The 22,982-nt window shown below is 42.5% G+C and overlaps 1 protein-coding gene across 4 annotated transcripts in view; it reads right to left on the bottom strand.

The window, feature by feature from the left end:
• Positions 1-22,982, bottom strand: part of FAM135A (family with sequence similarity 135 member A) — a 180,272-nt gene that overhangs the window by 52,175 nt on the left and 105,115 nt on the right. For 3 of the 4 annotated variants that reach the window (XM_068281457.1, XM_068281458.1, XM_068281460.1), the window contains 4 exons: positions 21,075-21,248; positions 19,760-19,886; positions 15,083-15,236; positions 13,822-13,899 (listed from right to left, as the gene is read on the bottom strand). In XM_068281457.1, the coding sequence (XP_068137558.1) occupies positions 13,822-13,899; positions 15,083-15,236; positions 19,760-19,886; positions 21,075-21,248 (533 nt within the window). The remainder of the gene's footprint in view (positions 1-13,821; positions 13,900-15,082; positions 15,237-19,759; positions 19,887-21,074; positions 21,249-22,982) is intronic. The other variant, XM_068281459.1, reaches the window with a different exon arrangement.

Below are 22,982 nucleotides of genomic sequence, written 5' to 3'. Positions count from 1 at the left end.
AACTATTTATAGACTTTGTGGAGATTTTAAACAACAATGACGTTGGGATGCACTTTACATATGAGATAAACCTGCAAACTATCACGTTTTTGGACATAGAGATCAACAAAAGTCCCAGTGGTTGTTTAAACACAAAAATATTTCGCAAAAGTACTGCGACCAATTCACTTTTACATTGGAATAGCGCACATCCAAAGTCGTTAAAAACTGGGATTCCAGTGGGTCAGTTCCTCAGGGCGAGAAGAAATTGCACCACTGATGAATTGTTTGAAAAAGAAAGTGTATTATTAAGCAGGAGATTTACCCGGAGAGGTTTCCCTAAACATGTTGTGGACAGAGCATACTATAGGGCTAAATCCACAAAACGTGTGGAGACCCTGGTGTCCAAAAACAAGACCCTGAACACCGGGAAACAATGCGTCAGAATGATAGGGACATTCTCCAATCAGTCCCACCAGATATTCAAGATTTTAGAGAGGTATCGGCCAATTCTACACCAAGACAAACATCTAACCAAGTTCCTAACAATCAGACCATCAGTGACGTACAGACGAAGCGAAAATTTGAGGGATATGTTGGTGCATAGCACATATACAACTAAAAAAAGAGGGGACATCCCACCTTAAGTGGCTACCCCCAAAACCAAATGGGTCATTCAAATGTGGCCACTGTAAGGCCTGTAACCGCATGCCCACAGTCAAAAATTCGTTTCGAAAGCCGCAAATAGGAGTTTCACCATAAGATCGTTTTTCAACTGTAATACCAAAGGATTGGTATATGTCGCAAGATGTAACTGTGATCTGCTCTATGTGGGAAAGACCACAAGAGCTTTAAAGGACAGGGTCCTGGAACATATGGGGGATATAAAACACAAAAGGGACACCCCCATATCAAAACACATGAACCTGCAGCATACCGATAATCCACACGCGATATCCTTTTGGGGTTTACAGCAATGAAAATGTGGTGTCCGAAGGGGTGATCTAGACAAAAAGTTGCTACAGTTGGAGGCAGCGTGGAGGGTCATGCTCTCGCCAACAGGACAGCGAGAGCAGATCTGTTTATACAGCGCCAGTGTCCGCATTGGATATACGCGTTGCTATGTACGCGTCCACAATTGTGCTCATTCCATTATATAGGTATTAATTTTTAGAGGAAATTGTACTGTGATGTAGGTCTCAATTGGTGACACTGGGGCAGAGATAGCTACACCCCACGGGGAATACAAGTTGACCAGTGGGGGGGGGATCAGCAAAGACCCTCACCCTTTAGTGTTCATACCAATACTGACCATATACAGTCTTTTATATCTCATTACCTGAGACAGGAAACCTCCCATGTATTACCACAGCGATCATATTGTTGTGTATATGGGATAGGTATACTATTGACCAAGTTTCTGGTACTTATGGTCTAGCCCTGTTTGGGCATTGTGCAATTGTTATTTATTACCAGTACCTCCCATTCGGTAGTGTGATAGTTCGTTTGATTGTAAACAGTAAACAGTGGTCAAGGGGACAGAGATCCAGGTCTGAGTGATAGATTGGACACAATCCAAAACGACCTGCTTTGTATTAGATCCTGCCCTCGGTTTTGTAATCAATATAGTTGTACAGCAACACTTTTAAAGTATTTATAATAAAAGTTATGTTTTAGGAGTACTTTAAGGGTTACATCTTGTGAATTGTTTATGGATCAGAATTTGTGTTTATTATAACAAGAGAAAAATGGCCCAATGCATAAAAAAAACAGTAATATTGCTGTGCACAGACATCTCATGGCAACATTTCTACTACTGGCACTGTATACAGCAAGTTACACTATTAGGTGCTAGACTAGCATGACTGCTACTAAGGGTAACTCTCATTAGTAACACACGTTACCATAGCAGTGGTTGGGCTAGTCCAGTATTGTGTGTCACCCTAATAGCATAACTTGCGGCACACAGTGGTGGTAGTAAGGGTAATAGTGCCATGCAATGTCTGTGCACGGTAAAATTACCACGTTTCCATGCATCAGGCCCAAAGTATCTACAAGGATGAATAAGGAAAGAAAGGAATACAGATTTATACTGATGTAGATTAAAACATTCTCAGACTGGCTAGTGCCATTTGGTTTTATGAAATTTAAGTAGTAGATATCACTGTGTTATACTTTACACTAAAATCCAGAGATTGATTTGTAACCCATTAAAAGCAAGATAAAACATTCTTAACTAGGCTGAAATAAAATGGCCTCTGAGGTCCTTTTACCAAAAATACACTTCAAGGGACATTCGCTCGGTAAATGTTGCAGTTCAACGCAACAAATGATCATTTTGATTTGCATTATTTTATATGGGGCCATTTTCATACACGTGCTGTATTGCAATGCACTGTACGTACACTTTTTTGTGTGATATACAGCACTGTCTTTCAGTGTAATGATGATTGATGAATAAATGATGATTCAGTGTAATGAGGTCAATGCTGCAATGCAAGTGGCTGTGTGATGCAGTATAATGCACAGCCATCTCAACATTTTATAAGAGACCCTTACTTCTCAACTAAAAACACCCACATGATCACATGACATCATCTGGCTCTAGGGACATCTGTAAAACAGTAGCTGTGCGATTGTAGTCATGGGTACAAACTAGTAAAGAATTTATTTATTAATAAATCCAGGTTTTATTTAAGTATTTATATATTGCCGACATATTATGCAGCGTTGTACACAGTATATTGTCTTGTCACTAACTGTTCCTCAGAGGGGCTCACAATCTAGTCCCCACCATAGTCATATGTCTATGTATGTATGTATCGTGCAGTGCATATATCATAGTCTAGGGCCAATTTTTAGGGGGAAGCCAATTAACTTATCTGTATGTTTTTCGGATGTGGGAGGAAACTAGAGTGCCCAGAGGAAACCCACACAAACACGGGGAGAACATACAAACTCCTTGCAGGTTGATTGAAACAACCAGTGGGTCATGCATTGGTACTGTACATAACCTATCCAAACAATTTTAGGATTTCAGTACCTGGGCAAGTCTAAGTTCGATCTTAGAAAAAAAAAAAGAAGAAAAAGTGAATAGGATGATATTAACAAAGATGGAAAGCACAAGCCAAATAGAATTCAGGCAAGTATGGAAAATGAGAAAATGATGGACCTGTCCCTATTCCTGACTGACCTTAAAGAGGAACTTCAGCCTAAACAAACATACTGTCATTAAGTTACATTAGTTATGTTAATTAAAATAGAAAGGTAATATAATCTCTTACCCACACTGTTTTAAAAGAACAGGCAAATGCTTGATTTCATGAGAGCAGCCATCTTTTTGGTTGAAAGGAGGTGACAGGGACCATAAGACACAGTTCCAACTGTCCTGTGTGCTGATCACCCCTCCCAGTTGCTAGGCAACGTGAACAACAACAACATAGGAAATTCCATCATGCTTTGCACAGCATCAGGGAAAAAAAGCCCAGGTAGTTTTCTTTGATGGGTGGAGCTTAGCTAAAAATGCAGCTAAAAATGATGCTTTGGTAAGAAAAACAAAGTTCTGATGCTGTGAAACTGTTAAAGATACACCAAGCCTTTTCAGTTCTGCTGAGTAGATTTTTAGTCCGGAGGTTCACTTTAACCACTTAACGACCGCCTAACGCCGATAGGCGTCGGCGGGTCGTTAGTGGTATAGCATGGAAACGGCCGCTCGATCGAGCGGCCTTTCCATGCCAGTTCATGGAGACTGTCTCCGTGAACAGTGTGCGAGCCGCCGATCGCGGCTCGCACGCATAATGTAAACATCCGGGGAAGAAATCCCCGCTGTTTACATCACACGGCGCTGCTGCGCAGCAGCGCCGTGACGTAGATCGGCGATCCCCGGCCTCTGATTGGCCGGGGATCGCCAGCATCTGATAGGCAGAAGCCTATCCTATCAGGCTCAGGACGGAACTCCGTCCTGCGCCACTCACAGGATAAGAGAGAGGGAGGGAAAGCCGGAGAGGGCGGAAAGCGCTCCGGAGGGGGGCTTTGAAGAGCCCCCCCCCCGGAAAGTGCGGGTAGCCGGCGGCAATCAGACCCCCCCCCAGCAGGACATCCCCCTAGTGGGGAAAAAAGGGGGGGGGAAGTCTGATCGCCCTGGCTATTTCCTGATCGGTGCTGCGGGCTGGAGAGTCCACGCAGCACCGATCAGAAGAAAATACCCTGGGTCCTTAAGTGGTTAATGATCCCTAGTTGGTAGTCACTCTATTGAAAGCATTTTCATTGCTTAAAGGAATACTGTAGGGGGTTGGGGGAAAAGGAGTTGAACTTACCCGGGGCTTCTAATGGCCCCCCGCAGACATCCTGTGCCCACGCAGCCACTCACCGATGCTCCGACCCCGCCTCCGGTTCACTTCTGGAATTTCAGACTTTGAAGCCTGAAAACCACTGCGCCTGCGTTGCTGTGTCCTCGCTCCCGCTGATGTCACCAGGAGCATACTGCGCAGGCAATGTATGGTCTGTGCCTGCGCAGTACGCTCCTGGTGACATTAGCGGGATCGAGGACACGGCAACGCAGACGCAGTGGTTTTCATACTTTAAAGTCTGAAATTCCAGAAGTGAACTGGAGGCGGGGCCGGAGCATCAGTGAGTGGCTGCGCAGGCACAGGATGTCTGCGGGGGACCATTAGAAGCCCCGGGTAAGTTAAACTCATTTTCCCCTGACCCCCCTACAATATTCCTTTAAATACAAACACCAAATCCCACAGTGTAAAACTGCACAGAGGCACCCAAGGAATAAAATACTTTAAATGTACAAAAAGAGAATGAGAAAGAAGTTATCTTATGTAGGTATGACAAAAACTTAAATATATGGTTATAAATAAGTCAAATAAACTCTGCTTAAAACTATCTACAGCAGGTAATTTCTTTCTTAACCACTTCGCATCCAGACCTTGTTTTCCCCTTATTGACCAGAGCAGTTTTGACGCTTTAGCGGTGTCCCTTTTTAATCAGCCATAACTTTATCCCTACTCACGACACCTAAATGATCTAGGTATCGTTTTTTTCAGGACAAACTAGACTTTCATTGGCGGGTATTTTGTCCCTAGACCAAAAAAGTTTTCTATGCATTTTAATGGGAAAAAGAGGGGAAAAATTAAAAAAATGCATTTTTGCTCAGTTTTTATCAATTCCAGTTTAAAAATAAAAAGTGCCACAGAAGATAAAAACATGTCACCAGTATTCTGTCCCCCAGTATAAATAGCAAAATGTGTCCCGAGTATCAGACCCCCCCTTATAGCCAGATGTGTCCCCAATATCAGTCACCCCCAGTATAGCCCAATGTGTCCTCTGTGTTTGGCACCTCCCAGCATAGATAGATAGATGTATCCCCAGGATTGCTGCCCCTCATGTGTCCATATGTGTCCCCAGGAATAGTGGTCCCCCATTATAGCCAGATGCGCCCTCAGGATTAGTGGGTGCACCCTGGATTAGGGCCCCCCACCATTATAGCCAGATCTGCCCCCAGTATAAAATTATAAACATAAAATAAAATTGCCCCCCCCCCCCAGCTGCACATTTTACCCCCCACCCCCCACCAGGGGTCCACGCACCCCCATAGGAGCCAGCCAGATGCCCCACCCCCCACCCAGGCAGCCCCCTCGGTGGCCAGATCTGTTAAAAAAAAGGATTAGAAAGCAGCCTGACTCACCTTATCTCGTTCCAGCGATCAGCCTGCAGCCCAAGCCTCCGATCGCCGCTCTGCACGCAGCCCTGTGATGCCGGTTACCGGGTCCCGGCTTGATGACGTCATCAAGCCGGGACTCGGCTATTCAGCATCACAGGGCTGCGTGCAGAGCGGCGATCGGAGGCTTGGGCTGCAGGCTGGTCGCTGGAACAGGAGAAGGTGAGTCAGGCTGCTTTCTAATCCTTTTCTTTTAGCAGATCCGACCACGGAGGGGAGGGATGAATGATCACGCTGTTTGCTACAGCGGTGATCGTTCATCCGTGGAGGGGTTACTAATTGGCTACAAGGGAACATTTTCCCTTTCACCAATTAGTATTGCAGCTGTTAGTGCCGGGAGGTGCGCTCTGAAGCGCACCTGTCCCTGCACAACAGGGCTGCAAGCAGGTCAGTATATCTACGTCGCTGTGGCTTGGAGAGAGCCACAGCTGACGTAGATATACTGTATTAAAGGACAAAGTGGTTAAACTAATAATTTTTTGCAGGTGCTAAATAAGAATATAAGAATTTAAGGAATACATTAGTTACTGGGTATATTTCCATTACAAAATATATTGAACATACTTTAATACAGATATCTCTACAAAGTGCAACATTGCTTTGATAAATAGCTCACATTGTTATCAGAAATATGTAAAAATGTAATGTTCATAGGTTTGGTTCAAATGTGCTTCGAGTTTGAGCTTACAGAGAATTTATGGAGGATGTACAATTATCCTTATGGTTCAAAACAATATACTTATTACATGGACATGATAAAGAAATGTGTATACTGTACTGCCAAGTCATTTCCTCTCTATGTACCGTATGTACATATTGTAATAGTCTGTAGTACAACTCAATGGTGGCACCAGTGCCTAATGAAAAATCCAGTCCTGGCTGTGCGGCAGATTTGCTAGCTTTCTAAATTAGATCTTAACTGGTAATTTTTGTTATTTAATTTCACATCTTAACAAGTGGATATAATAGCAGAATAATTTAATAATTTCCATTTATCAGTGAATATTCTTATTAAAATAGCAGCAAGCCTTTATTGTAGAACTTCAATGACTTACTTAGCATATTAAGATGTTTATACTAAATGCTAATCAGCCATGACTAATATTTGACTGTCAAATAAAGGTTGATTTTATATCAGAGGGCTAACCCAAGGCAGTTAGAAGTCTGTGTGACAGAAACTGAGCATATGAGATGGAAAACTACATAAACAAGCTGCCTTCAGTGAAAATGCCCATCTAAACTGTCAGTAAAGCAATTAGTAGTAAAAGCCTGCTTCAAAATTCCAGTTTAGAAAGGTAAAATTATATTTAAGGAGATAAAAGATCACCTCCTCCCTTTGGGACTTTAATTGCCAGAGAACTGGTGTTACCCAGGATTTACCTTTATTTCTCAGTAGCAATAATGGTCACCATACACTGGTGTTTTCTGCAAGATGCTGCAAATCCTACAACCAAACTCAAGGGCTCCATCCTGGAACCTTTTACTAACCTAGCCATTAGGGGTTTTAAAGTGTACCAGAGATGATTAAAAGCAAACATTTTATACATACCTAGGGCTTCCTCCAGCCCCATCCGATCGGATCGCTCCCACGCCGCCGCTCCGATACCAGGTTCAGTCACTTCAGCCATGGGGCCAGTCTATGCAGGAGAAGTGCGCACACTAACTTATGTCTTCAGCGACTGCTGGAGAGATATGCAAACAGCCCACATCACTTACGTCAGACTGGATCCGACTGAAAGAAGTGACAGGACCCGGTACCGAAGGTGGTGTGGGAACAATCCATGGGAATGGGACTGGAGGAAGCCCCAGGTATGTATACAACGTTTTCTATTTATCAGCTCTTAAGTTTTCCACACTGGTAAATGGAGTATTGTTATTGTTATTATTATTTAGTATTTACAGGGGTTGGAAAAAATTATGGAAACACGTAACATTTTGGCGTCATAATCTTTGAACATGTTTTAAGCAATCAAAACTTGACATATGTAAAACAATTTTTAGTTTATTATTTTTGTTATTTGATATGTTTAATTAAAATAATTGTTTTTTTACAGATATTTAAACCAAAGTTGATTATAATTTATAAAAATGGCAGATCTGTCAGACTTTCAAAGAGGCCAAATTGTTGGTGCGCGTATGGCAGGTGCTACTGTAACAGAAACTGTCCGAATGCTTGGCATTTCAAGAGGTATTATCTCAAAAGTAATGACTGCCTTTGCAAGAGAAGAGGGAGAAACGTCCTCAGCAAAGCACAGTTGTGGCCGAAAGTCGAAGTTGTCTGAGAGAGACCGGACTCTAAATCGAATTGTTAGAAAAGCTCGCAGGACCACGGCTCCTAAAATCACTGCAGAGCTGAATGAACACCTACAGAACCCAGTTTCCTCAAAAACTGTTCACCGGGAGCTGCACAAATCTGGATTCCACGGAAGAAATACAATTAGAAAACCTCTGCTCTCAAAGACAAATGTTTCAAAGCGTTTAGAGTGGTGTAGAAACCACTAGAATTGGTCCCTCGAGCTGTGGAAAAATTTGATTTTCTCTGACGAATCATACCTTATTTCCGACCTCTGGCCCAGTGTACATTTGGATACAGCTGAAAGAAGCATTTCATCCAGACTGCCTTCTCCCAACCGTAAAACATGGCGGGGGTTCTGTGATGATCTGGGGTGCTATTTCTTGGAAATCCGCCGGGCCAATGATTTCCCTTCATGGAAGAATTAACAGCTGAGACTATTTAGGAATTTTGGGCGACCAAGTTCATCCTATGGTTCAAGAACTGGTTTCGGAGGGGAATGCCATCTTTCAATATGATAATGCCCCAATCCATACAGCTAGAATTGTTAAAAATGGCAGGAGGAACATTCTAATGAAGTTAAGCATCTCATCTGGCCACCACAATGCCCAGACTTCAACATTATTAAGTCGTTATTAGAGATTCAAGTAAGAAGTCGATTTCCGCCGCCATCGTCTCTAAAAGAACTGGAGGGTGTTTTAACTGAAGAATGGGCTAAAATTCCTTTAGAAACAATTCACAATTTGTATGAATCAATACCTCGGAGAATTGAGGCTGTAATTGTCGCAAAAGGTGGACCTACACCTTATTAAAATATATTTTGTTGATTTTAAATGTGTTTCCATTATTTTGTCCAACTCCTGTATATAGTGCCAACATCTTCCGCAGCACTGTACAGAGTATACTGTCTTGTCACTTAACTGTCCCTCAGAGTGGCTCACAATCTTATCCCTACCATATTCATATGTCTGTGTATGTATTGTGTTGTGTATGTATCATAGTCGAGGGCCAATTTTTAGGGGGAAGCCAATTCACTTATTTGTATGTTTTTTTGGATGTAGGAGGAAACCTGGGTGCCCAGCGGAAACCCACGCAGACACAGGGAGAACATACAAACTCCTTGCAGATGTTGACCTGGCTGGAATTCGAACCGGGGATCCAGCGCTGCAAGGCGAGCGCACTAACCACTACGCCACCGTGCTGCCCACGGTATGAAAAATTACTCAAAGCATGGAATCTGGAAAAAATCTAGGTTTTTAAGAGGATAGGTAATGTGTCTTCATTTAGGCCTTCATAAGGTTATCCTAATCTGCCTCACTTTATAACTATCCCAGACCCTATAATTTGGCCTACTTGCAATGTTAATATTTTACATCATATAAGGGAAGACGCCGAGAGCCCAGTATAGTGTAGTATGTACTGTAAATTGGGTATGGAAGGTAAGTATAGGTAGGTTATACTCACAAACATGGGTTACCGTCCAGGTAACCACTATGAAGGCAGGTGAGGAGATTAGACCTGTCCCCACTCAGGATTAAGAAGTCACTCTCTGTAGATCGGGAAAAAGGAAGAATTCCCCTTCACCAGGGCTGGAAACAACTGCAAAAGTAGTACAGAGGCGCCAACAGGGTAAAAACAATATTTCTTTAAAATGGATAAAATGAAGTAGGTAGCGGTGGACTTACCCCTCCAAAACAGACACAAAAAAATGCTGTTTTAAGCAAAAATCAGTTTATTTACATACTCCGAACAAGGTGCAACGCGTTTCGCAGGTATATCCCACTTCCTCAGGCAATAAATAGGAGGATATCACTGTTGACAGAAGACAGTATGCTAAGTACTCATACAGACAGCCAAGATATATACAAAAATTATTATACAAAAAATTATTTTAAAAAATTATATATAGAATATTTTCATAAAATGGATAAAATGGGCTTTGAATTAAATATATATCTGTGTATATGCGTGCTCATATTTTTGACTCTCTCATACATATTAACACAGGGGTATATATATATCTTGGCTGTCTGTATGAGTACTTAGCATACTGTCTTCTGTCAACAGTGATATTCTCCTATTTATTGCCTGAGGAAGTGGGATATACCTGCGAAACGCGTTGCACCTTGTTCGGAGTATGTAAATAAACTGATTTTTGCTTAAAACAGCAATTTTTTTGTGTCTGTTTTGGAGGGGTAAGTCCACCGCTCCTACTTCATTTTATCCATTTTAAAGAAATATTGTTTTTACCCTGTTGGCGCCTCTGTACTACTTTTGCATTTTACATCATATAGCTCCTGAGAGCCGGCTTGTCTCATTTAGAAGAGGTATACAATTTAGGATATTTTTCCAGCCTGGTTATAGGATCAGACCCTGTGGAAGCCATCTTAAATACCCAAACTATCCTAAGCCATGGACCTGTAGGAGGATAACTCAATGTTGTATTCTAGTAGTGGGGGTGTTCACTCTGCTGTTGGGTTTTCTATTCACATCTGAGCCAATGTATGCCCTTTAGAGCTTACTGAACGCTGACAACATTAATACAAAATATTAATATAATATTTAATACAATATTAATATAAAAGAGATTCATTTGGACACTTTGTCATGATATAAAAAAAAATATTTAATATTCAGTATTTATTCATGAGCATCTGCAAAGGCCACAATCCAAGCAGGAGCATTAAAGGTATGAAGGCTGCCATATATTTCCTTTAAATCAACACCAGTTGCCTGGCAGTCCTGCTGATCCTCTAACACTTTTAGCCACAGACCCTTAACAAGCATTTGCAGATCAGGTGTTTCTGACTATGTCAGATCTGACAAGATTAGCTGCATGCTTGTTTCTGGTGCTATTTAGACACTACTGCAGACAAATAGACCAGCAGGATGCCATGCAAATGGTATAATTTAAATGAAAAAAATAAATATGGCAGCCTCCATTTTCTTCTTGCTTCAGTTGTCCTTTAAGGTATTGCTGGTTTGCAAGGCAACATATACTAGTAGAACTGTCTGGTAAGATTTTGAACGCTGACTGTTGTGATGTATTTGTTGTTTTTTTTAAAAGGTAGAAAAAAAAATATTTACACAATGATATCTTACTTATTTGCTTACTTTAAGTGGCGGGCATGCCCTTTTTCTAACCTGAGTCCCAGGTTAAAATCAGGACACCACCTGCTGAGAGCATGTCTCCCCCCCCCGCACCCCCCCCCCCCCCCATATTTGTATGGGTTTCCTCTGGGTTCTCCAGTATTATTTCACATCCCAGAATCATACTGGTAAAACAGGGTATTGACTTCCACCCATAATTTTCCTCCATTGTGAGACCTTCTGATGGACAGTTTGTGGTAAGAATTGTTCACTATACATTGTTAACTTCTGTTTCAGAGTTGTGTAAATACATAGAATACTAATAATATAACATGGTAAAAAAGAAAAAGTCTCTTTTGTCCAGTGTCTTAGGCCTCGTACACGCTGGATAAAATGCTGGTTCAGCCGAGAATCTAGCATATAGCTACCCCACAGTGTCATTTAGCAAGCCACTCACTCATCAAAGTCCATCGTCCCTTCTCTCTTCTACATAGAACACAAGTGTCAAGCTCCAGTCCTCGAGGGCCATATCCATGCCAGTGTTTAGGATTAGCTGAGAAATGAAGAAAGGTGTTGCTCTTGATGAACCAAACTTCTATTGATTCAGTTCCATCAATAAATTTGAGCTGTGCCAAAAAAGTGTGAGGACCATGAGCCTTGAGAACTGGAGTTCAACATCCTTGCCATAGAACACCACACAGTGCTCTTTCCTAAAACGGTTACCCTAATCATCGATTAACCTTCCTGGCAGTATGATTATTTCCAGATTTTAGGGTCTACACGCGGTGCAATTTTTTAGCTCACTTTAAAACCCTAAAAGTCCCTAAAATGCAGAAATAATCATACCACAGATATCTGCAGCAGCCCCAGCACTTACTCATCTTCTTGGGATCCAGCGCTGCAGTTCTCCCTCTGTACTCTGTGTGGTGCTGTAACCCTATAGTGAGATCGCTGGCTGTCGTCATGACGATAGGCGGCAATCTCACCAGGGAGCTGAAGAACCTCAGAGGATAGGAAGAAGAATGGCTGCTGGCGTCCGGATCCCCGGGAAGGTGAGTGAAAACGCCCACTGCTCGCCATTGTTCTGCATAGACCTCGCAGTGGTCACCTCGAGTCTAGCTTAGGGTTACCACTCTGAGCTGCGGATTTCCAACCCCGATCCTGACTCGGGGTTACCACCAGGGAGGTTAACAATTGCTAAGGCAAGAAGCTGAGTGTGTACAAGGTTTATCACTGAAATGTACATTTTGCTCTGAAAAAGCATGGGATATGGAGGCTGTTATATGCATTTCCCTTTAAACAATGTCAAATTGCCTGGCTGTCCTGTTGAGCCTCTGCCTCTGATACTTTTAGGCTTAGACCCTGAACAAGTATGCAGACCAGAAGTTTGACTTATGGTATGTTTGACTGTATTTTCCACATGCTGTTGTGTTATTCAGACACAATTGATGCATAAAAGTTCAGCAGGACTGCTAGGCACCTGGTATTGTTTAACCACTTGATGACCCAGCCTTTACCCCCCCCTTAAGGACCAGCGCTGATTTCGCTGATCTGTGCTGGGTGGGCTCGACAGCCCCCAGCACAGATCAAACACCAGGCAGAGCGACCAGATCGCCCCCCCCTTTTTTCCCCACTAGGGGGATGATGTGCTGGGGGCGTCTGATCGCTCCTGCCTGCGTGTGGGTGGCGGGGGGGGCACCTCAAAGCCCCCTCCACCGCAGGATTCCCCCTCTCCTCCCTCCCTTTCCCGGAGATCGGAGGCTGCACAGGAACGGATCTGTCCTGTGCAGCCTCTAACAGGCTCCTGCCTGTCATGTGACAGTGATCCCTGGCCTCTGATTGGCCGGGGATTTCTGATTTAGTATAACGCTGCTACTGTTAGCAGCGTTGTACAAATGTAAACAACGCGGATTATTTCCGCTTGTGTTTACATTTAGCCTGCGAGCCGCGATCGGTGGCCCGCAGGCTATTCACGGAGGCCCCCCGCCGTGAATTGACAGGAAGCAGCCACTCGCGCGAGCAGCTGTTTCCTGATTAATTAGCCTGCGTCGCTGGTCCTGCAGCTACCACTTTGCCGACGCGCGTTATGAGTGCGCGGTCGGCAAGTGGTTAAAGGGAAATAAATATGACAGCCACCATATTCCTCCCACTTCAGTTGTCCTTTAAACACAGTACTAGGTAAGTACTATATGGTTAAAAAGTAATACAGTGTGTTTTTAAAGATAACCGTGCATATGCTATGTTAATCGGAATAAAATTTTGTTTTGCAGATACACAGAGCATTTTAGTGATAACAACAGCCACAGATTTTAGCAAGTCAGAATATAACACCATAAATAGGTCCTATAATCTCAATAGTGGAAGATATTCTGACTACCCACAATATTAAAAGTGGGTTGCATCAACCATTGGCGTATATCGACATGGAAAAAAAGTCCAGAGCACTTAAAAATAAGGGCATATCAGTGTCCCAAATTCCATGGGAAAACTACTATTTATAATCGTTATGATAAAGGAAGAACATCAAAATCACTGGGTACATTGGATGCACAACACAAGATAACAATATTTCCTCTTTTTTAATGTTACACAGTGGCAGTGATGACTGACAGCTACCAAATACATCATCTTACAAATTGTAAGAATGTAAACAAGCATACATAAGCAATAACAAACAGTATGTTCTGATCTATTGCAGTTCTATAACACATCACTGACTAGAACAACATACCCAAAGCGTCTTCTCTTGCTGGCCACGGATATTTTCTTCTGAGCAGACGTTCGTAAAGGACCTGCATGCGGGGCTTGGCTGATTGTAAGGATGGCACACATATGTACTAATTACACTCCTTTCATATCTGTGCTTTATGACTTAACTTGTGTTAGTGAGAAGTCAGACAGCAAGTAAGGGGAGATCAGTCAAGTAAAGCACAGAGAGCCAGTAGAACTAGTAGACAGGAAAGATTTTCTATGATGTACATTAAGACTTGGACTTAGTGCACTCCAGTCAGACCAGACAGGATATTATGTTGTTAATATGCAATGCACGATTATTATAGAAGTTGAACAAGCATAAAATGTACAAATTGAGCAACTTGCTGGATTAAGTTCAGTTAGTTCTTTTTGAAGTAGTATTGTATAGTTGTAGTTAGATGACACAAAAAGACAAATGTACATCATATAACAAAGCAAGGGAAAGAGAATAAAAAACAAAAACAAAACATACTGATAAACTAATACTACAGGAAAAACAGAAGACAGCACTGTGAAATTTGCCTTGCATCACCAACAGTTAAACCTTGTACTACTCTAATTGTGTGCATACACATTCAATTAGATGTAAACAGAAACGATCAGTAGTGTTTACAGCAGATAGGGACCAAGATAGAGAGAAAAGAGAAACCATAATTGGCTGTGGCACTAGATGCTTAATTTTTTTTTTTTTTAAAGTGCCAGGCGGGCAAAGCATATTGTTAGTCATTAGTATAAATTATCAGCACCAATGTTCCCAAACCAGTAGTTATTCTCTGTTCTAGCCTAAAAAACATCCAAGCAACATTGTGAGAAAAGCACAAGTCTACTACAAAATTATGTCAATATAGTAATAAATCATGTACATAAAATACTCAAGAGTATTTATAGCGTCACACTTACTAAAATGCTGCTTAAGGTGGCACAAAATGTGCTAAAGGATAACCTGCTCATTAATATGAAGGACTAGGCATGCAATTATACTTGAATAACAGGGGAATGTAATGATGGTGCTTATTGCAAAGAAGTGCATGCACAAATTGGTTTTAGTCTGGTGGAAGTAACAAATCGCAGTTCAACAAAACTGCACTTTTTAAAGGAAAGCAAGAAAACAGGGAAGTCTGCTAAGTTTATGATGTACAGATACTGGCTGGTCCAAGAAACCAGAAGTAAAGTAAAATATAAGCTGATCACAAGAAGGTAGCATAGATAATCTAGGCATTAGGCAAGACCATACTTACCCAGCTCCAGCTTGAGGGACGAAGGTAACTCCTTGGTTATGGTCATGAAATAGCTGTATAATCCCTTAAATGAAGACAGCAAGCAGGCACACAGTGTACAGTGAAAGTTGTAGGCATGTTGTAGGAAACAATCTTGAACCACAAAGCTGTTGCCCTAAAAAACAAAACAAAAAAACAAGTCATGTAGTATCTGCATGCACAAGTCATGTAGTATCTGCATGCACAAGTCACCGTATCAGACTTATTCTATGCATACACTGTACAGTTTGTAGCAGATCAGGTAAAGGATCACATTTCTTCTAGATATAGTTTGCCAAAAAACTCCCCCATCTTGTACCAGTGACTATTCAAAAAGATTTCAGCAAAAATCATTAGGCTGGATTCACTCTGTGCGTACCACACAGGTTATAATGTGTGTGAACTGCAATGGAGACAGGACATAGATGTTAATTCAAAGCCTGCATGCAGTGAGTTACATTAACGCGTTCTGTTACAACGCAGATATGTGGACAGGCCCATAGAATTGTATGGGGAGAGAGTTAACATGCAGAACTATTCTGCTAAGCAACTGATGGTGAGTGAAAGGACAGTTATTGGTCACACTGCTGGAGCTGCTAGCTTTGTAGTGTTCTATGTGACAGATCTATGTACAGATCTAGGATATCTGGCATCCCTCACTTCCTTTACATATGCAGTGTTAAAGGAATACTGTAGGGGGGTAGGGGGAAAATGAGTTGAACTTACCCGGGGCTTCTAATGGTCCCCCGCAGACATCCTGTGCCCGCGCAGCCGAAAACCGATGCTCTGGCCCCGCCTCTGGTTCACTTCTGGAATTTCAGACTTTAAAGTCTGAAAACCACTGTCCCTGCATTGCCGTGTCCTCGCTCCTGCTGATGTCACCAGGAGCGTACTGCACAGGCACAGACCATACTGGGTTTGTGCTATACACTCCTGGTGACGTCAGTGGGAGCGAGGACACGGCAACGCAGGCGCAGTGTTTTTCAGACTTTAAAGTCTGAAATTCTAGAAGTGTACCGGAGGGGGGGCCGGAGCATCGGTGAGTGGCTGAGCGGGTACAGGATGCCTGCGGGGGACCATTAGAAGCCCCGGGTAAGTTCAACTCATTTTCCCCCGACCCCCCTACAGTATCCCTTTAAGCGATGTACACACTTCCAATAATTGTAGTCCTTAGGGTTTGAAACTTGAACCCCAGAGTTACAGTTCTGTGCATAAGCACACCCAGAAGCATCTCTCGGCAGGGCCGGAGCTACCATAGGAAAATAGGCAGTTGCCCCAGGGCCCCAGAGCCTGCAGGGGCCCCCAAGTTGTCCCTCTCCCATCTGAACTGTTGTTCCCCAGGGACACTGCAGAGCCTGTTAAGTTGGGGGATGATTGGGGGAGGGTCAGCAGCCAGCTCAGGGGCCCAGGAGGGAAATTTGGCTGCAACAAAGGGCCTCTGATGACGCTTTTTGGTCAGGGTGGTGTCTGTTGGAGGGCCCCCAGGCTAATCTTGCCCTAGGGCCCCATTGTTACTTGAACCAGCCCTGTCTCTCGGGTACAACTGAGCAAAGTTTTCCATTAGTATGGGAACTGGAGGAGGGATGATGGAGAAATTCCCCACAGGCGGTAAAGAAGGCTGATGCACTCGGCTGTTGTCATCATTTAAAGATCCGGCATGCTGGAGAGACACCAGCACACACCTAAAATCTTGCCTGAGACAGCCCAAATTTGCTGCCTCAGCCAAGTTAAATCTAGTGTGCGTATGAAGCGTCAGTGTTAGTGTTTTTTAATTCGTTTTGATAAGCACATCAAATCGAATGAAAATATATATATTTTTAAAAAAGGTGCATTCAATTATATTTTTGGATGAATATAGATTAGAGTTATCCACTCCTCACCCAATCAGTGCTGATGGAAACATGGGGGCCACAGTGGAACGCAATAAGCTGTTGCATAGCTTCATACTGCATCAAGCAGTAGTAAGCTAGGTGCTGTGGTGGTCTGTTTTGCTAGTCTAATATCTATTGACTGTGCAAGCTGGACGATCAGGTAAACAATTGGTATCTTAAAGATAGCAATAATTTACCTGATCTACAACAAATTGCACAGTGCATAATTTAGCTCAACTATGATTGCTGTTCTGACTGCCCAAAAAATGTGGGTCAGAGTAATTTCAAATTAGAGAGCAGAAAAACATAAGAATACCATCAAAGTTGTGGGAAAAATATATATATTTTTATCAGTAAAAACAAATTAAGACCTGTCCCCTAAAGCATTTATGACAAATATTTACAGTCACTATAGTTTTGGAAACCCAGATAGCTAATGGTGACCCAGAACCACTACAAATGTATAAGGAGCTAAAATGAGACCAAAAAAAGTCTTCTTACTAAAAAACAATTCTAAATAGGATTTTGCCTTCTTAAAGGGAAGGTTCAGGGACTATCTGAAAAAAATAAAAATCCCCGTCCACTTACCTGGGGCTTCCTCCAGCCCGTGGCAGGCAGGAGGTGCCCTCGGCGCCGCTCCGCAGGCTCCCGGTGGTCTCCGGTGGCGCGCCCGACCTGGCCAGGCCGGCGGCCAGGTCGGGCTCTTCTGCGCTCCAAGGCCCGGCACTTCTGCTTCCCACGCTGGCGCTCTGACGTCATCGGACGTCCTCCGGGCTGTACTGCGCAGGCGCAGTAGTTCTGCGCCTGCGCAGTACAGCCCGGAGGACGTCCGATGACGTCAGCGCGCCGGCGTGGGATGCAGAAGTGCGCCGAGGGCACCTCCTGCCTGCCACGGGCTGGAGGAAGCCCCAGGTAAGTGGATGGGGATTTTTTTTTTTTTTCAGATAGTCCCTGAACCTTCCCTTTAAAACTTAAGGTATTTGCAATAGTTCAGCTTTAAAGAGGAACTTAAAATGCAGAACTGAACTTCATCATATTCAGTAGCCGAAACCCTCCAACAGTGTTTTTCCGGCCATGGCCCTCACAGTTTCCTGTCTATGAACCTTGTTTCATATTATATAACATGAAATATAATATTATATATCCTCATATAATGATGACTGCAAACTGCATCTCCCTCTACACACAACCTTTTAGCCTATTACATTGTTAGTAGGCGTGTTTATAGATAAGGGAAGTTGGTACTATCCGTGGAGATTTTTTCTGCCAGTAGTAAAGATGCTGACCTGCAGGCTCACGGAGGATCACACAACATGAACAAATTGCATAGCAAGTATCAATCATTTCTTGATCTACTTTCTATTTTTTAACTGCTAATTTTGCAATGTCTTGATACATATTTCCCCTACTACTAATCTTTCGGTAAAGTTGCTCTTTACTCTCCTTAGCGGTAACCATGAGCTACACTGGAGGTGGAAAACCGAAGCTCAGAGCGGTAAGCCCAAGCTACACTCATGGTAGCCGCCGGGAGGTCCACGCAGAGCAATGCGCGCAGCGGGTGTTCTCACTCACCTCCCGGGCAAACCAGACGCTGGCGGCCATTCCTCTTCCTGTCCATGGAGGCTCTGCATCCCCCTGGTGAGATTGCCGGCTGCCATCACGACGACAGCAGGCAATCTCACTATAGGGTTACTGCGACATCCGGAGGACGAATGGATGGATAACTGCAGCGCTGGATCCCAGGGAGGTGAGCAAGTACAGGGGCTGCTCCAGAATCTCTCGTGGTATGATTTTTAGTTCTTGCTTTTAGGGTCTACAAGCACATGAAAAAAATTGTACCGCTTTTAGATCCTAAAATCAGGAAGGAATCATACCGCCAGGGAGGTTAAAGTGGACCCAAATAAAAATACAAGATTTCAGAAATAAAATCTATTTTCTAAATTATAATAATAAATAGCAGCCTTTTTTTTCAGCTGCATGATGACAAATATAAAATATTTTACATTTATTGGAGGAACCCCTCCCTTCCTTTCAAATTGCCGGGATTTTTCCGGCAAACTGGTGGAGTAGATGGTGTCCGGCATTGGAGGAATTGCTAATGGCAGCCTCCTGTATAACCCTAGCTATGAAAAGAGAAGGGTGAAAATCATGCACTGAAATGATCATAGGTTTGAAGGAGTGTTTATTTATCTTTGTATGTGTCAGAGTGGTGCAACTAAATATTTTTAATTAAAAAAATGTTTGGTTTGGGTCCGCTTTAAGTGAGCAAATGTGGTTTTATCGAGTATGCAAATCATGTCTTTATGCTCCTGGAAACCAGGTATACATCCATAACTGCTGGTGTTTAGTGAGCCTATAACTTAATAATTTTATAAGCTACAACCAACATGCATACACCCAGTTTTGGACTTCCTGGTCCTCATCAATGTATAGCATAATTTGATCTGGCTCTATGGGATAGAGCTTGCACCAGTACCAAGTACCAGAATACCCAGCTTCTGGGTCACCATGAGATATCTGGGTATTCTGTAGTACTCGTCCGAACCCTATCCCATAGGGCTATATGCACTGATGAGGACCCAAAAGAATGAAATATGTTGGATTGATGTGGCTCTCTGGGGCATAAAGAGATGAATTGCATATTTGGGAGTGATGCATCATGGGAAGCAACTGTTGCTCACCCAAAGCTGAGTGACTTTAAATACCTTCTGTTTCATGGTGGCAAAATTATATTTACTATTAGCTTAGGACACTTTTAGCAAAGTATAGGGTTTCAGTAGATCCTCACATCAGCAGAAAGCTGTTTTGTGTAGTTACTGCCAAAAACTACACTTTCCAAGGTGGGGATTGCAGACTCCTTATTCTGGGCAGGAGCATTTCTGTTCAGCCAGGTGTTCTTCATTGCACGGTGAAAGCTGAAAGAAAAATTACAAAGATTATGGAAGTCTAGTTTTGCCCTTCATAAAGCAAGATCACAACAAAAAATTACTAACAGAACCCGATGATCTCTTAACTACTTCACATTCCTGGACGTAGATTCAATGCACTTTGCGTCATTCCTGTAAATGCTGTGCTAGGTCCCAGTGGTTGCGTTCGGCATTTCTGTGTCCCCCTAGAACAGTGTTTCCCAGCCTCTTTCAGGTCGTGACATATCACGCCAAACACAAATCTCTGTCACACGTCACATACAGTATGTATAATAGAAAAATATGCATAATAATGAAATCAATGAAAAGAGTGTTTTTTTCTGAATACACTTGAACTTTTCAACTTTTGAGTTAAATTTTTCAATAAAGGCCTAGAACTTTTCACGAATATGATTAAATAGAATCAGTGGGACAGCTAGGCCTGATAAAAAGAACACAATTTCTGTAATCGTGGCCTAATTTTTGACAAACACACCCATAACTCCATTTCTGTATCAATGAGCCGTGATCTAGTTTTGGACTGAATAGTGTTAAGAGCTGAAAACGTCTGCTCACACAAATATGAGGCAGAAAAGGGCAACAATTCATCAATGGAACTGTCAGAAATTGAAGGATACTCATCTTGAACAGTAAGCCAGAATTACTGTACGTTATATTGCATTCTCCTTTTTTTTTCTTTAGAGTAGTATCTGAGGACAAGTCCAGAAGTTAAGCCTTTTGTTGAGGAGCAAAGATGCCCATACATCAGACGATATGGACAGCTTAACCAGGAGACAGATCTCTCTCTGATTGAAATGGATTAGAGAGAGATCTGTTGGCCTCCCATACACTGCAGGCCAATTCTCGATCGCTTTCAGCATGAAATCTTTCGGGAATCCGATGTTGTGGCAACACATCCGCTACCTCCCGAGCTGTCCCACCTAATGTAAAATGTGACTTCACACACGCACCCATGTTATTCGAACCAGGGGCAGACACGGACAGATAAAGTATACTGCACCTTTGGAAGGGGGTTCACACTTTGCACTAGGGGGGACAGCACGAGGCAGGTGATGTGGCGTCACAAGGCCACGAGTCAGGTATCCTTTAAGCCCTATAGTATACAGTCATAGATCAAAGGAACATGGAAGACTACATGCAAAAAAATAATTTTAGGGGAAAGAAAAAAAAAAGTACCTGATGAGTGGTTGATGCAGAGCTACCAAAGAGCCATGAACTACAACAGATATGACTGAGAGGTGAAAATAATCAAACATTAAATTGATGTGGTGATGAAGGCCTCTATGTAGGTTAAAGTGCAACTTTAAATTTCGACTACTGATTAGCTGCAAGGCGTTCGGGTCATTTGGTCTGAAAGAAAAACAAAACGTAATGGGCATATTTTAAATAATCAATCTGTAAACATAAAGATTTAGTTTACTTAAATTTAATATTAAACATAAAATATTAAAGTTGCCAACTCCCTGTTGAAAAACATATGTAGTCATCTAATTAAAATATGATCCATTATAAACATCAAAAGACCACCAAGGAACAATAGGTTACATCCAAAAGTGAATGATTGCTGTAAAGTGTACTTGCACTAAAAGTAAGATTCCTGTTTGAAAAATGTTAGAAGCACTATCAATGCTCACAATGTTCACATTTTTCTGCATTTACCCATGCACAAATATACATGGCATCTGGCAACCCATGTACATCAAAAGGCTAAGTCACATCTAATGCATTTTTTCATGTGTGTGAGAAAAAATATATAGCTTGCTGCTTTCTTCCTACACATGGTGAGCAGTTTTAAATTAAAAAATAATGGGCTTGATTCACTAAGACAAATAGCATGCCTTATCAAAGTTAGCATGCCTTATCAGAGTAGCATAGCAAACTTATGCCGGCTAATTGGCAATGACGAGATCTCCACTCGACCTGCCCTGAGCCCCTGCGGGTTCGTAGCACTCACTATGCTACTCTGATAAGGCGTGCTAACTTTGATAAGGCGTGCTATTTGTCTAAGGGCTCGTTTCCACTGTTGCGGTGCGGAATCGCCTGGATTCCACCGCAAACGAAATCGCATGCGGATGCATTTCCGCATGCGGATTTCCCCTCGATTTCGCATGGCAAGGAGCCAGGCGAATTTAACCATGTCACTGCCTGTGTAAAGCTCCATAGCTTTACATGCGAAATCGCACACGAAATCGCGGGGAAATCCGCATGACAAAGCCGCATGCGATTTCCCTATTAAAAGCATTGCGGGCGATTCGCGATTCGGGCAGATTTCCCCCGCACGCCAAAACGCACCTGCACGACGCACAAGTGGAAACAATCCTATCCACTTATATTGACTATGCGAATCCGCATGCGGTGCCTGCATGCGGATTCGCTATAGTGGAAACGAGCCCTTAGTGAATCAAGCCCAATGTGTTGCCATTGAGAACACATGAATGTGCTTTCAATGCTTCAGAAACAGAACACAAAAGCATATACGGTATGTGGTAAACTGGTGTGGTCTTTGTGGTCACTGCTTATTATCAAGGTGTGGGTCTTACCAGAATATCTGCACACAGTGAGTAAGAAGCAAGTTCTTTCTTAATGAAAATCGTACAACTCAAATGCCAGTAATTTGCCAGTACTTTAAAACAACGATAACATTTAAAGTTTGTGCATTGCATTATTGATTAGAGTATAATTTTAAAACCGTTAAAATTGAATTATTGCCTGATAATCTCTGCAATAAAAACTGGGCCCCACTGTCAATATAGTTATCCTACCTACTTTCATCTTAAAGTAAAGTCCTCTGTGCAGAAAAAGAAAAAAACTATTTCTTCCCCAGGTCACAATACAGTACAGCTGGTGTTGGGAGTGGCCGCTGTAAGTATACACTGTATCCCATCCAGCTGAAAAGTGAGCAAACAGCCTGTCTGTTACACATTGCTCCTCTAGAAGAGATTCCTGCACAGTTTGTGTGTTTGAGCACCATATCCTCTATTTTCAGAGAACAATTTTATATTGGCAGGTTGGATAAAGTCATCTTCATATGCTAGGCCACACACAAAATAAAAGTTAAAGTGAAACACCAGATACGGTAATAAG

Source organism: Hyperolius riggenbachi, chromosome 4 (assembly GCF_040937935.1).
Source record: "Hyperolius riggenbachi isolate aHypRig1 chromosome 4, aHypRig1.pri, whole genome shotgun sequence".
NCBI lineage: Eukaryota > Metazoa > Chordata > Amphibia > Anura > Hyperoliidae > Hyperolius > Hyperolius riggenbachi.
Note: the sequence above shows the minus strand (reverse complement) of the source record. Positions and strands in the feature narration are given on the sequence as shown.